General features: G+C 38.9%; 1 protein-coding gene across 3 annotated transcripts in view; it reads right to left on the bottom strand.

Moving 5' to 3' along the window:
- Nucleotides 1-14,549, bottom strand: part of GKAP1 (G kinase anchoring protein 1) — an 83,993-nt gene extending 69,444 nt beyond the window's left edge. Inside the window, exons 1-5 of one of the 3 annotated variants that reach the window (XM_081236180.1) lie at nucleotides 14,223-14,546; nucleotides 13,643-13,776; nucleotides 12,383-12,514; nucleotides 5,340-5,592; nucleotides 2,896-3,039 (exon numbers count right to left, since the gene is read on the bottom strand). In XM_081236180.1, coding sequence (XP_081092306.1) covers nucleotides 2,896-3,039; nucleotides 5,340-5,549 — 354 coding nt within the window. In that variant the 5' untranslated portion in view covers nucleotides 5,550-5,592; nucleotides 12,383-12,514; nucleotides 13,643-13,776; nucleotides 14,223-14,546. Of the gene's footprint in view, nucleotides 1-2,895; nucleotides 3,040-5,339; nucleotides 5,593-12,382; nucleotides 12,515-13,642; nucleotides 13,777-14,222 lie in introns of all 3 variants that reach the window. The other 2 variants (XM_081236181.1, XM_081236179.1) reach the window with 2 other exon arrangements.
- Between the last annotated feature and the right edge of the window lie 1,794 nt (nucleotides 14,550-16,343).

Genomic DNA, 16,343 nt, shown 5'->3' with positions numbered 1-16,343 from the left:
GTTTCTCATAGTGCTGTTTCCCTGTGTGAGGGAGAACACCCACCACAACTGTATACCTTCTGCCTAGTACAGTCACTGTCTGGTCCCTACTTTTAAAATCTATTATTCCACACAGTAAAATAGATTCCAGGTGGTATACTGTCCATCAGTCCCAAAGCTTGCCCTTATCTCTTCTTCACTTGTCACTGTAATTACCCCAAGAACTACTTTACTTCTCATGACCTTGATTATTTTCCTACAAGTGAGACTTCCAAATAAGGTACCAGGTTTTCCTAAGTGACCCATCAATAGTATATCCAGCAGAAATTCCTCAAAGTTCCTCAGCCTTGGATGATATTTTTATATAGGGTTGGGGCCAAGTTGACTATTTCCTTCTCATAATTACCTGGTCATTTTGTCAGCAATCAATGGCAGCAGGAAGAAGGGCAATCAAATATCTGTGCTTCAGTTCCCCTATTACGTGGCATTTACTTTGGTGCAAAACTGAGTAGTTTTCCTTTATTAATTTTCCAGTGCCTCTTGGGCCACTGGGAGAAATTCTCTGGTGAGGTCACTAGCAAATTCTATTACTGTCTAAACAAGTAGATCATTATGTTAATAATACTTGTAAACCAGAAAAAATTTGTCATAATGAATGCTGTAGAAGGAAAAAAGAATCAAATAACCCCTCTAGAATAATACAAGATGATTTATCCAGTTCACCAATGTTCAGAAATATCATTTTTGCACAGCCCTAGTGTAATAACTGATGCTCGTAAAGATGAGCCTGAGGCACTACAAAATTCTATAGAAAATGTTATAATTAACATAGCTTATGTTAAGAGCATAGTTTAGTATAGTCTAATTCTTTTTTTATTGTTTTTTTTACAGGAACATTTATTTACTTATTTATTTATTGGCTGCGTTGGGTCTCTGTTGCTGCACACAGACTTTCTCTAGTTGTGGCGAGCAGGGGCTACTCTTCATTGCAGTGAGCAGGCTTCTCATTGCGGTGGCTCCTCTTGTGGAGCACAGGCTCTAGGTGTGTGGGCTTCAGTAGTTGTGGCACGCAGCCTCAGTAGTTGTGGCTCGTGGGCTCTAGAGCACAGGCTCAGTAGTTGTGGCACACGGGCTTAGTTGCTCCACGGCATGTGGGATCTTCCTGGACCAGGGATCGAACCCGTGTCCCCTGCATTGGCAGGCAGTCTTAACCACTGCACCACCAGGGAAGTCCCTAGTCTAATTCTTTTAAAACTGGTAACCCAAGTATGATAGGTATAGCCACTCCATTAAGCCAAACATCTGCTAAGACAATACCTATTCCCAATAGATCAAATGGCAGTTTAACAGATAAGAAAATAACTATTCATTTCCCATACATACAGCACCTCCTAGAGTACACTCCAGGCTTAGTGTGTTATTTTCCTGGATACCAAACACACAAAAAGAAATTGGTTTTATTAAATTATCTCTTTGATTTGGTTATTATTGACATTTATTTAATAGAGGCATAAAAGAACAAAACATTGTATAAATAGGTTAAAAAAAACAAACAAATGTCATAAACTATTTTACAACAAGGTTGAAAAGGAAAAGTTTCCCCTCAAAGTCTTTCTTTCTTTAAGTAAAACTGTCACTGAGTATTTTTTTAACATTTTTATTGGAGTATAATTGCTTTACAATGGTGTGTTAGTTTCTGCTTTATAACAAAGTGAATCAGCTATACATATACATATATCCCCATATCTCCTCCCTCTTGCGTCTCCCTCCCATCCTTCCTATCCCACACCTCTAGGTCGTCACAAAGCACCAAGCTGATCTCTCTGTGCTATGCACTGCTTCCCACTAGCTATCTATTTTACATTTGGTAGTGTATATATGTCCATGCCACTCTCTCACTTCATCCCAGCTTACCCTTCTCCCTCCCCATGTCCTCAAGTCCATTCTCTACATCTGTGTCTTTATTCCTGTCCTGCCCCTAGGTTCTTCAGAACCCTTTTTTTTTTTTTTTTAGATTCCATATATATGTGTGAGCATACGGTATTTGTTTTTCTCTTTCTGACTTACTTCACTCTGTGTGAGTCTCTAGGTTCATTCACCTCACTACAAATAACTTGTTTTTTATGGCTGAGTAATATTCCATTGTATATATGTGCCACATCTTCTTTGTCCATTTATCGGTTGATGGACACTTAGGTTGCTTCCATGTCCTGGCTATTGTAAATAGAGCTGCAATGAACATTGTGGTACATGACTCCTTTTGAATTATGGTTTTCTCAGGGTATATGCCCAGTAGTGGGATTGCTGGGTCGTATGGTAGTTCTATTTTTAGTTTTTAAGGAACCTCCATACTGTCCTCCATAGTGGCTGTATCAATTTACATTCCCACCAACAGTGCAAGAGGGTTCCCTTTTCTCCACACCCTCTCCAGCATTTGTTGTTTGTAGATTTTTTGATGATGATCATTCTGGCTGGTGTGAGGTGATACCTCATTGTAGTTTTGATTTGCACTTCTCTAATGATTTCTCTTATTTTTAATGAGACCTCTGGTCTTACAAATGTGATTTTTTTACTTGAAATAATTTAATCCTGTTTTTCTCCCTTCCCTATCTCTCCCTCATTTGTAAAAAGGCAGATGAATTTTTTTTCCACCCTCCCTCCCTAGGGCAGATGAATTTAAAACTCAGAAAATAACTGCTTGAAATTGCCAAAACTAACAAATATAATAAATGTGTCAATCTGCTTTCCTAGTAGATAAAAACAGAACCTCTTATAAAAAGTAGCCAACACATGTGAGTTAATCCAATATAAAATGCTCCTCAGAACAGTGGTGTCATGGTCAGATGCACTGCTATCTTAAAAATGCAAAAATTCACTGAAAACCAAAGCAAAACAATCCGATTTACTTAGCCGTACCTGCTCATCTCTTTGTCTCCACTCTTGCCAATTTTCTTCCCGTGAATCCTTCTGTACCGGGTTTGGTAATGATAGCTCATGCTGAGCATTACAAATGGCATGGGAGGATTTCTGGGGAATTTTCTTAAAAGCAAGATTCCTGAGCTATGAAACAAACAAACAAAAAATTAAATTCAGTTTACCAATCCTGGGATACAAATGATTTTTCTGAAAGTTAAGAAATCAATATTTTTATACTTCTAAATACTCATTATGCTAACTCACAAAGTCACTATTTGAATTTTTTGTAGTCTTTGTAGAATGCTAATTTCACCAGCATTTGAGATAATTTTGGTGGATTTCCAGATGAAAAGATTAATAAGTGAGAATGGATTATACTCTACTATACCACCATTTTAATGAGTCTGCTTTACTAAAGGGAAGTTTATAGGAGTAGAGAACAGGATAACAAGTATGCTTTTAAAATGCAAAACAACAGGGTTCAATAAGATTAAAGTTTAAAGATTAAAGATTAAGATTAAAGATTAAAGCCTAGTCCACAAAGTAACATAATGAACTAAAACTGTACTGGCCAAGCCACTTCCAACAATAAGAAAAATCTTAGTCACAGAGGTTGAAACAGGGAGAAAAATACTGAGAGGCTACTATGGATTAAACTGTATTCTCAAAAAATATGTTGTAGGCCTAACCCTTGCTGTCTGTGAATGTGACCTTATTTGGAAATAGGATCTTTGCAAATATAATCAAGTTAAGATTAAGGTTATATTGAATTAGGGTGGCCCCTAATCCAATGAAGGGTATAGACAAAGAGAACACCATGTAACAGAAGAGGCAGACTGGGAAGATGCAGCCACTAGCCAAGGAATGTCAAGGACTGACAGCTACCATAAGAAACTAGGATGAGGCAAGGAGGGAGTCTACTCAGGCTCAGAGAGCGCCTGGCTCTGCTGACACCATGGGTAGAACTTCCAGCCTCTAAAACTGTTAAGAGAATAAATTTCTGTTGTTTTAAGCCACCTGGTTTGTGGTACTTTGTTACAGCAGCCCTAGGAAACCAATGAAGAGGCTTTATATCAAGGATCAACAATTTAACTGATAATCAATAGACTGTTCTGCAAGAGTGATGAGATACAAACATCGCTTTAAGCAGCTGTTTTCTGCTGTGGAAAAGACAGAGTAGAGGGGATGCTGCTAGAGACAAAGCCATGGCAGGTACACTACTGATTTATTACAGAAAGTAGACTGACAGAACTATAGCTGTGGAAGTGGGAAGGGAGGATCCTCAGGCTCATTCTCAGTAATGTAATGTAAACCCCACTATTACCTTATTTTCTGTTCCCCACATCTATTACCAAAAAGAAAATGGTGGGCAATCAAAACTTCTGTAAGACTGGACTTCTGAAAGGTTGTATGGTGAGAAAAATGTCTTTTAAAGTGACTCTGTGGGGCAGCATTTTAAAGAGATACTTAGAAAGCAATGGTGATGGAAATAAACAAATTGAAAAGGCTTTTTCTAAGTCTTGGGATATTACAAAATGAATATAGGGGGGAAAAAACACTTTTACTACTTCTCTCATTAAGTGATATTGAGAAAAGTCCTTAATACCTGACTGCTTCTTCTGTTAAAAGACAAACAGACACAGGCTAGAGGTGTTTTTCAACGTTTCTTTTAAAAATAAATGGGCGCATTAAATGTTGGTCATGTAACTCAGGCTAGGCATGTCTAGGGGAGAAGGGCCTGTTTACTACCCTTAAGAAACAGATGACCATCAAATGCATAAAAATGTATGTTCAAGGCTAGTCATAGGCTTATTGTGTAGTCATAGGATTATTGCCTGTAACAGTAAAAAAAAAAAAAAAAAAGAAGAAGAAGAAAAGGGGAAACAACCTAAATGTTTATCACAACACTCTGATTAAGTAAACTATGACAAAGCCACATAATTTAAATAATGTGGATAAAATAATGTAGATCTTTATTTACTCATATGGAAAACTGCTCATGCTAATTTTAAAAAAGCCAATTATGAAAGTCTATTATATAGTCTCATTTTCATTTAAGTAAAATATGAATGTATATATGAATGTATCTAAATATTCAAGTAAACATATATGTATACAGAAAACACATACAAAAATATTAATTTATATCTCTAGTTATATTTACAAATGACCTTTGTTTCCTTTTCAGACTTTCTTGTTTTTCAGAAACTTTTTGGAATGAGCACATAAGCTTCCATAGACAAAAAAAAAAAAAAAGGCAATTTAAAATATGTTCATTACATCTGACTTCAAATACACACAAATTTATATCCATTCATTCAAGCTGTATTTACCAAGTACCTATGGACCAGGAACTGTGGATACATAGGTCAACAAGATAGTATCTGCCCTCATGACGCATACAACCTACTGGGAAAGCAGACATGAATAATTATAATTGCTACCTCATTTGCTTCACTCTGTTGCTGTTCCTTCTTTTTTCTTCTTTTCTCTCTTTTTTTCTCATTTGTAGTTGATTTATTTGTTTGAGACTTTCCAGTATTCCGACCTTTGCCTTTTCCAGGCTCAGAATCAGAGCCACTGCCACTATCCACTTGCAACAAGGCAAAACGAGAAGCAGTAGTGGGAACAGAACTAAGTACCGCTGAGGCCATTGTAAGGATTTTTCTTTTAAAATACTTCTGTCAAGAATAATTCCTGTGGGAAGGGAGAAAGGAGGAAGATGAATAAACACAGTAAAATTTGCTTCAGATTTTAGAACAAATATATATATATATATATATATACACACACACACATGCATACACTTCTCCTGACACTGAATTTAGTAACAGTTGGATTCATACACACAGTTCTACTGGCAGTAACATACTTTTTAAACTTAAGTAAACAACATAAGATTGTATAATATAAAAAAGAAAAATGATATACTGAGATTTCACAATTATTACAAGAATACCACCAATACAATGTATTGATTTTCCATATACAGTTTCCAAAAATTAATGATTTTCCTCTTTCTTTTAAATACACTGCTGTATATTTATATATTTATGGAGAATATCCTAATATATACATATTTATGAAGAACATCCTCAATCTGATTAATATATACGTATTTATGGAGAACATCCTAAATCAATATGGTTTACAATGGAAGAGTAAGAATAACATTTTTCACCGCACACAGAGACCACTGGTCCAACTACATGCTTATCCCCAACTTCCAAGACAGGAGAAAAGGAGTAGGAAACAAAGAACATTCTTACCGTGTACAAATTCTGCCTTAAGTTTGATTCTAGAGAAGTGACAGCAAAATAGAGAACTTAAATTCTCTCAACCAAAGGAAACTTTTCAAAATCACCTTCCACAATTATCTTAGTTCACTAGTCTCAGTGTCCCCTACCTCTCTTAGCTTTTTTTCTTTTATTGAAGTATAGTTAATTTACAATGTTGTGTTAGTTTCAAGTGTACAGCAAAGTGATTCAGTTATTTATATACACATATATACATATATATTCTTTTTCAGATTCTTTTCCATCATAGGTTATTACAAGACAGTGATTATAGTTCCCTCTGCTATACAGCAGGTGCTTGTTGTTTACCTATTTTATATATAGTAGTGTGTATATGTTAATCCCAAACTCCTAATTTATCTCCCCCTACTATCCCCCCTTGGTAAGTGTGACTTTGTTTTCTATGTCTGTGAATCTATTTCTGTTTTGTAAATGTTTATTTGTATCATTATTTTAGATTCCACATGTAAGTGATATCATATGATATTTGAGTTTCTCTGATTTACTTCACTTAATATGATCATATGTAGGTCCATCCGTGTTGTTGCAAATGGCATTATTTCATTCTTTTTATGGCTGAGTAATATTCCATTGTATGTATATACATCTTCTTTAACCATTCATCTGTCGATAGACATTTAGGTTGCTTCCATGTTTTGGCTATTGTAAATAGTGCTGATATGAACATTGGGTTGCACGTATCTTTTTGAATTAGAGTTTTCTCCGGATATATGCCTAGGAGTGGGATTGCTAAATCATATGGCAACTCTATTTTTAGTTTTTTCAGGAGCCTCCATACTGTTCTCCATAGCGGCTACCCCAATTTACATTCCCACCAACAGTGCAGGAGGGTTCCCTTTTCTCCACAGCCTCCCCAGCATTTATCATTTGTACTTTTTAATGATGGCCATTCTGACTGGTGTGAGGTGATACCTCACTGTAGTTTAGATTTGCATTTCACTAATAGTTAGCAATACTGAGCATCTTTCATGCGCCTGTTGGCCATCTGTATGTCTTCTTTGAAGAAATGTCTATTTAGGTCTTCTGCCTATTTTTTTTTTTTTTTTTTTTTTGCGGTACGCGGGCCTCTCACTGTTGTGGCATGCGCAGGCTCAGCGGCCATGGCTCACGGGCCCAGCCACTCCGTGGCATGTGGGATCTTCCCGGACCGGGGCACGAACCCGTGTCCCCTGCATCAGCAGGCAGACTCTCAACCACTGCGCCACCAGGGAAGCCCGAGGTCTTCTGCTTATTTTTTGATTGGTTTTTTTTTATGTTAAGCTATATGAGCTGTTTGTATATTTTGGAAATTAATCCCTTGTTGGTACCTTTCAGCTTTTTAAGAGCCTTTTAAACTTAAGACAGGATAGCAAAGGTCCTCTAGTAAAATATATATATATATATATATATATATATATATATATATAAAACTGAATCACTTCGCTGTACACCAGAAACTAACACAACATTGTACATCAACTATACACCAATTAAAAACTTTTTTTACAAAAAAGGTACTCTAGTAATATCTAACCCAAATCCTTTTTTACAGATGAGGCAACTGGTACTTAGACTGGTTAGGTCATTCTGCAAGTTACTGGCAAAGTCAGGATCTGAAACTAGATTTGCTGAACCTTACTCTGCAATTTCTAAGTAAGAAGCCTTGTAACTACTAGAAGACTAAGTACTCTCTCAATTCAAAAGAAACAGATTCTCTTAATAAATTGTGAAACTGAGAAACTTGTTTATTTTTATTTTGAAATGTATTGAGTACATAACTGAACAAACTATTAAGTATTTTTAAAAAAAGGAACACTCCAAGTACCTAGCATTAAGATTAACAAAATGTTAACCCACCCAATGCCTCTCCCCAGTAGCAACCCCCCAACTCCCACTCTGTCCAGAGATAATTATTATCCTGATTTGTTACTTATTCCTTTGTTTTTCTTTATAGTTTTATCATGTCTGTCTCGAGTCACAGTGCTCATATCTGAACTAGCTACTGTTATTTCCACAATATCCTACTGTTTACACAGGTTCACCCTATTCATTGTGGGAAGGGACTGTGTAAAAGTGCGAATACTAAGAGGTGAGGATCACTGAGGTCCATTTTGAAAGCTAACCATACACTACAGTTTGCATGTTTTCAGGAGGGAACAAAAATGAGAAGCATACGTTCAATCTTCCATCTTAACCTAAGAATCTAGAAAGTTATTTGGAAATCTTTCAATTTTTTGTTAAACAATGAAAAAAAATCAAAAGAAGAACTGAGATTTGAAGATGTCATCTAACAGTTATGAAATAAAAGTATTTTTATTACAATACCACGTTAATACCTATTGCTCCTATGTTCAGAAGCATATGGATTAAGATAAAATACCACAACATACAGAGATGACATCACACCATTAAAATTATGACATATTTTTAGGCTTAAATCTTTCCCACAGACATGAGAATTAAGGCTTTGTAAGTTACTATAAGGAAGAAAATATTACAAAATGAAAAGGAAATTCCAGACTCAAAAATATTATGGAAAACATTAATTCTGCTTCAACTTTAACATGCCATGTTAAAATCCTGTAAGTTTTAGTAGCTTTGACCACTTTCGGTACACTAATCCTACACAGTTGTTCTACAACTACTGTATTTAATTTTAACTGTCGCAACTATAAATTGCATATGATAGCTGTTCACAAATATTCACTGCCCCTCCCTGAAAGAGAATTGCGTATCACTCTCATGTTGAATGCAGGCTGGCCATGTGACTACCAGTGAAATATAAGCTTTAAAAAGCTTTAAAAGCCAGAACATGGTTCACCGTGTTCTCTTTTCTCTGCTTCTGTTATTGTGGAAGTGTATGCTGAGATGAAGCCTCCTACAGTCAAGTCTGATGGAGTCTAAAACTACAATGAACAAAATCTCCTTACTAACCTGTAATGGACATGTAGCTTGAGCAAGAAAGCAACTTTGCTGCTTTAAGCTGCTGAGGTTTTCAGGTTGTTATTGCAATATAATCTAACCTTATCATCACCCATAGCTTACACAAATACATTTCCTCTCCATTTCAGGACTGATAACAAAACTGTGAATTTCATATTTGGATTGTTCTGCATGAGTGAAATGTTCACAGGTGTTCTAAATATGTCTCCAAAGCTCACAGAATTTTTTTTTCTTTGAAATGAAAAGAAAAAAGTTTTTAGGCATTGAGAATTTGTGGTTGAGCAGACGGCCACTGAAGAGTCAGAGACCTAAAGATTATACCTAACATAATGCATAAGGAAAACACCAATCTACCTGAAACCCAAGAATCATAGTAGAGACTATGTCTTATACAGTGGACACACACAACAAGTAATAAATGTTTCCTGAATGAATGAAAAGAATAAAAGAATGACAAAGTGAAAAGAAAGCATTAGAACAAATACTGTTAACTGAGAAAAGAATCAGTGATAAACACTCAAAATAATTATTTTTCTGAGGCAGCTACCTATGTTACATCTTAGCAACCCATGTGTTAAAATACTTTCTCTAACTAATGAAAGGGTAAATGGAAAGGGGAAATGCTCACCTGCAATGATCCCTTGTTCTGTAGGGGGTACAGGTAGGAGGATAGGAGACTGGTAGCCACCTGCACTATACTCTACATAATAGTAAATATTAAAGGCCCAAAATAGCTCTACTCAGCAGCTGAGGGAGTAAGGAGATGGGACAACTGGAAGGGCTCATCATCTGTACTCATGCTGTACTTAAAAAAAAAAAAAAGTGATAAACAGCCAACACAACTACCTCATTAGCCATGAGAGAAACCTGTATACTATGTCAAAAATCTATATACCATACACTAACCAGTATTTCAGAGGTGGAAGAGGGGGGAAATGTAAATTTTAAATGAAAGAAGGGAATAAAAATATAAAAATAATCCCCAATTTGTAAATATGTGTATTATTTATTTACATACCAAAAGAAGGAAATGCATGGGACTACTCCTTTTCCTTTCTATAGTTTTCACTATTTCCCCAAATATTCTGTAACGACCATATTCCTTCTATAAGAAAAAACTCTCATCGTGAAAAGGAAAAATGGTCATCTATACCCAAATTCAAAAAAGAAAAACATAATGTAATCAATGCAATATTGATTTTTCTGCCCTGTGTTAAAACTTAAAAAGGGCAACTACAGGTCAGAAGTAACAATGACATGCCTCAGGTCCTTTTATGTTAGTGATTGAGAAGATAAATGACACAAAGCAATTGTCAAAGACTGATTATGGTGCATGTTTTTAAGAGAACGTTGCCTTCATTAACAAATTTTTCAGAATTTGCAAAAAGATAATCATGTTATACAATCCAGGAATTCATTTGAAACTGCTTTAAAATCTTGAAGAGAAAAAGAGATAAATAAGCAGACCACAAAAACATTAAACTTGTAAAGATGCTATTTCAGGGAAAGGCTAGGGTTAGTATTCTTGTGAGGCTAGGGTTAGAGGTCCTGTGTCCTAAACTTCTGCATCTCCACCTATGGTCATATCTAAGAGATACTTGGATAAATAGATTCAGAGTTCTTCTCCCTCCCCCTGTTATTTTCCCTTTCTTTCTCCATCACATGGTCTTTAAAATCCAGATACTTGAGTATATATAAATGCTCATTTATAAACATACACTTAAATAACAAGGACATAATTAAGGTACACAAAACAAAAATACAGTGGACATCCAAGCTACCTACATTGGTCAGTCTATGAATGCAGTGGCTAGTGCTCTATGTTAAATAGTTACAAATTACTAAAATACTACACAAATTAGGTTTTTAGTCCAGAAATTTAATGATTATTTCCTATGTTTCTCCCTCTTCCCTTTGAGTCTCCTTTTATTTTATTTATTTATTTATTTATTTTTTGGCCACGCCCCGCAGCATATGGGATCTTAGTTCCCCGACCAGGGATCAAACCTGCAGAGTCTTAACCACTGGACCACCAGGGAAATCCTGAGTCTCCTTTTAAAAAATAATTTAAAGGCTAATTTAAGTAGTTGAAGGAAGACAAAAGAAAATTTGAAAGATAATTTGAAAACAAATGTTTCAGGTCAAATGCACAAGAAACAAGTTTACAAGTATAAATATGCAGGCAGCTCATCGCATATAAGTGCAACATTCTATAATTTCTTAATGAATCCATCAGTAAAAACTATTAATTCCTCTATACTTAAAATCGCAGCAAAATCAAATTATAGTGAAGTCTCCACTTTATATAAACTCAATACTAGAAAAGCCAATTACTTATTAAATATTAGAGCATATGTTAGGGCTTTCTATAGCAACTGTCCTTCCTCAGATTTTGTACTCCAGCAAAACAAACTACTTAAAATCTCCTGACCACACATTTAGTTTTACTTGTTCAAATCTTTTTGCTGTGCCTTTTGCCTAAAATGCCCTCCATCTCTTCCACTTACAACTTGTATTTGTTCCTTAAAATCCTGCTCAAATGCTAGGATCTCTATAACGCTTTCTCTGACCTGCCTGTTTAATCATTCCCTCCTTTGTAATATTTCTGTAGTTTATACTTACTTTTATTACTGAATAGATTTAATTAAAATTATCTGTTTTCTGTTGTGCCTAGCCCCTTATAATCCTGATTTCAACATCCCGAAAGGCAAGAGCTTCTTCTTTCCACCCCTAACAAAACCACAGGACCTGGCACACAGAAGATACATTTACTGAATTTGGTTTTTTTAAAAATATTTACATTCCCCAAGTACACAGCTATCTATGCATTCAAAGACATGCTCTAAAACAGAATGGAGCAAAAGAAAATGCAAATTGCGCTAGAGATAATCCCCAATTCCCAGAATGCAAATGTGAGTTAACAGTGATTATTAGCAGTTCAAAGTTGCTTCATTGTAAGGGCCATTCTACTAACTGATTATCAACACAACTAATTTTGTTTAGGAAACATATTCGTTTAGGAAACACAACTGGTTTCAAAGTATTGATTAAAAAGAACTAGGATACATGAGGAGCTTAAGTAAACTACTTTTTAAAATGAATAGCCTAAACTGCAAGCAGAAGGATTTATAAACAGCTGATCCTCTTGGGCTCCTCTACTAAGGTTCTGAGGACCAGTGCCACTATGATGTAATCCCTTTAGACTATGATCTCTCTAAGGTCAAGAAAGATGGTAGGAGTAGCCATACCTCAGTCCAGGGAACCTCAATTAGGGCACTTCAAAAATGGTATATGTATAAGTTCCTCAATCAAGACCAAATATATCCCTTTTATAAAATGGAATGATAGTCGTCTTCCATTAACACTATCGACCAGTAAGCCTGATGAAAAAAGAAGTGAATACCATGTAGATACCAACTAGTGTGGTCTCACTGAAATGTAGCTTAGATTAAAAAAAAACAAAAAACCATAAAATGAAATGGCATTGAGTATGAGTGACTCAATACCTGGTGAAATTTTTTATCATATTATTTCACGTTCTGTTCCTCAAATAACACAACTACACAATATCTTTCAATTTGGCTTCTTATAAAGTAAGGTTCACAACCAGTAAGTGCCAAGAGCCTACCAAAACTTTGCTCGCAACAAACAATGCAAACAAACCATATAAACTTAATGGGTATGCCCTAAATTCCATTTTTTTTCTTCATAGTTAAATACTGCCTCCCCTCTCCAATCTGCATCACCTAATTTCTGTGGGTTGAAAAACCTAGGCAAAAAGTACAAGCAGGTACCGGTTGAGGACCTAAGGGATTCGCCCATGAATAAAGCACATGTATTTTCATTTGCCCCAGTGATCTCTTGGTCAACTTCTGAGTTCTTCACTCTTAAAGAGTGAAGCCACCTGACTGATTATCTTATAGATAAGTTTGTTGTAACCATTTATGACAATACCTTCCATTAATTAGGATTTGACTGATGAGAACTTAAGTGTTATGAACCTGTTGAGAAAAAAAATCTACGTTTCCACAGATTAAAGATTTAAAAACTTTTTAATTGCCACAAAGTTCAATATTCTTATGGCTGCAAGTCAAATTTATTAAACTGATGATTCAGGTTACAATCACAAGCACGTTTACTATGTAAAGAAATAGTACTGAACAGTGCAGAGAAAATTTCACTGGCTTTTCAGTAGAGGAAAGACGATCTTTCATTAGTGCTTCTAATGAAAGCCATAGCACCTACTCAATTGTAGAATCTAGCTAAGGTAAGAATGAAAAATCTAAAACAAGGCGGAGAGAAAAAACAATTTAATAAGTCATTTTTTATCATTGTTCAATATCTACCAAGCACCCAAAGTGCTAGAGATGACAAAAATTCTGGAAGACTTCTTGTTCCAAACAATAACTACAAAAAACAAACAAAATTAAAAATCCTTCTCCCTTTTACTCTTCAATAGTTAGTGGAGAAGAGGAGGAGCACGTTACTCAAAAAGTAATTCACTATACCTCATTCACGAATGAAAGCCAAATTTCACCCACAGGCTGTTAACCGATGCTCCAAAACTTATTCGCGCAAAGTACATAGAGAAGGAAACAGAGCTGGGCGAGACCTAACTCGGGCAGAGAAGCGGCTTCAAAACCTGAAGGGAGAAGACAGCGAGTCAGGTCGAAGCTCCAGAAATTTCCGAGCGCCTGGCTCCCCGGGCGGGAGCGCGATGCCCGCGGCGGGGAGGGGGCGGCGGCACCTGTCACTCGACGGCCCAGCGACCGCGGTCGACCCCGGCCCCGGCCCCCGCGGGGTCTCGGGAGCCGCAGGCACCGCCCGGGCGCCTGGGCCTGAGGTCGGCGCGGGTCTCTCTCCGCCGCCCCCGAGACCAGCGCCGAGCGTCGGGGCCGCGGCCCTTCCCAAGGAGCGGCCCTCCCGCGCACTCTGCCCAGCGGCTCCGGACAGCGGGGCCCATCGCCTCAGGCCGAGTCCCCAACTGCCGAGACCGGGGCGCACGGAGCGGCGCGGCCGAGCCTCCACGACCGCCTCAGGGGCCCCGGAGCGGTCCCCCGCGAGGCGGCCCGCCCTCCGTGTACTCACCGGGCCTCCCCGGCCGCCGGCACGGCCCTCCTCTCCCTCCTCCCCCCGCCGCCGCCGCTCCGCGGCTCCTGGGGCGGCCGCACTGGGTCAAGTGTCGGGGGGCAGGGGCGGGCTAGCGCCGGGTGAGGGTCGCAGGCGGCCCCGCGAGCGGGAGCGGAGCACTAACGGGCCCCGGGGCGCCGGGCCGGGCGGACCGCGGCGGGGAGCGCGGCTGCGGGCTGCGGTGAGGGGCGGGGAAAACGCGGCCGCGAGCTGAGGGCGGGAGGGAAGTCCCGGCGGAGGGGGCGGCGTGAGAGCCGCGGGGCGGAGCGGGGGAGGGGCCTGGAGCGCCAGCCGCCGCGCGCGGGGGTTTGTTTATTTTCTAGGTTGGTTGCGGCGCTGTCGCGTGGGTAGGGGTTCGCGGGTGACTTGAGCGCCCGGAGTTGGGGGAAAGGACCAGACCCACCTGCTGGAGAAGGGGAGCTACGGGGGCCGGGCAGGGTCCAAACGTCTCACGTAGGCGGCGGCGCCGCGGTCTTCGGGGTTACCGGGAAGAGAAGGACTTACCCGGAGTAGGTGGAAGGACGGAGGCCTCCCGAGGGAATAGGACTCCAGGCTATTCCCCCGCAGTTCGGCGGCTTCACCTGCATCGCGGAGAGCAGTTAGAGAGCCCTGCAGTGGAAAAGGGCCAGTGGAACGTGGGGGCCCGAATTCCCAGCCCCTCCGGGCTCGACCTCCAGTTAGTGAAGTAGGGTTGGTCCTGCAAACAAGATATGAATAGAAAGACTGCATCAGTTCTCTGTAAGGAAAATAATGAACATTGCTCAGTTATCTGTAGAGTTACAGCACTTTTACTTTACCTCCCTTGGTGCTCCACCAGGTAGTAGGAGTCTTATTTTACAAGCCAAGTTAAGTGACTTACCCAAAGCCTCACATCTCATAAACGGCACAGCCGGAACACAGCTGTCCTGACTTCAAATTCTGTGCTGCTTACCGTTGCGTCACATTATCTTCCTAAATCACTTTGTTTCAACTAATAGTAGACGCCCCCATAGGTAAGACGCTGCAGGGTTACAGAGGGGAGTTAAAGCTGTTATCCTTGCCTTCAAACTAAGAAATAAAACAAGGAAAAAACAGTTAAAAAACAAACCATGACAGATGCCATGTGAAAAATACAGAGTACTGCAGAATATCAGGGAACTGCTCAGACCTGTCTGGGGAATCAGGAAAGAAAGACAGTAAGGAGGAGAAGACATTTGGGATTGACCTTGAAGGAGATGGGGTATGGTTTTACAGCAAGAAGAGACAGCATGAGAACATATATGAAGGTGAATCAATGGAAATTGTGTTCAGGAAAAGCAAATGGTAAGGCTCTAGGGCATGTTGAGAAGTGGCAGACACAGGAGAATAGGGCCTGGGATGCCAAGTGGAAGAATTTGTATTCAAATCATTACTTAGTTTTTGTGGTTTAAAAGTTTGGGGGTTTAAAAACCTTGCTTTTCTTTGATCTCTCTGTGAATGGATACAGAAATCAGAGGTGGGAAAATGGTCAGATAGACTTGCGATAGGCCAGGTAAAAGGTAATGATAAATCTGAACTAAAGGTAAGGCAGGAGGAATTTAAAAGAGCTTGGCTAAAAGATGATGTGGAAGCAGAATCTACTGAATTTGGCATTTGATTACTTGGTTTTCCAGTAAGAGGGGATTGCTTGAGAACATACATGAAGGAGGAAGAGAAGAATAAAAGGTAATGGAGGTTTTGAGTTTGGAGATAATTATAGAAGATAGAAAAAAGAAAATTAGAGATAGGAATAGGAACTGCTTCTTGAGAAATCAATTTAGACTTGTACATTTTAAGGGTTTGAAAGATTGTTGAGACAGCCAGATAGAGGTGGACACTGAGAAGTTAGATGTAAAGGTTTTGAAGTAAGAGTAAGAGGGTTGAACTAGAAAATAGACTGGGAAGTTATCAGCCTAGCAGTGATATCACTGTGAGAGAAAAGACGAAAACAAAGGGCAGAATCTTGGAGAACATCTTTAGAACCTTGCTACTCAAAGCATGGTCAATGGCCCAGCCGCATTGGCCCCGCATTGGCTCATCACCAGGGGGTTTGTTGGGAAGGCGGAATCTCAGCCCTCCCCA

Source organism: Mesoplodon bidens, assembly GCF_964165515.1.
Source record: "Mesoplodon bidens genome assembly, chromosome: 6".
Taxonomy (NCBI): Eukaryota; Metazoa; Chordata; class Mammalia; order Artiodactyla; family Ziphiidae; genus Mesoplodon; species Mesoplodon bidens.
Note: the sequence above shows the minus strand (reverse complement) of the source record. Positions and strands in the feature narration are given on the sequence as shown.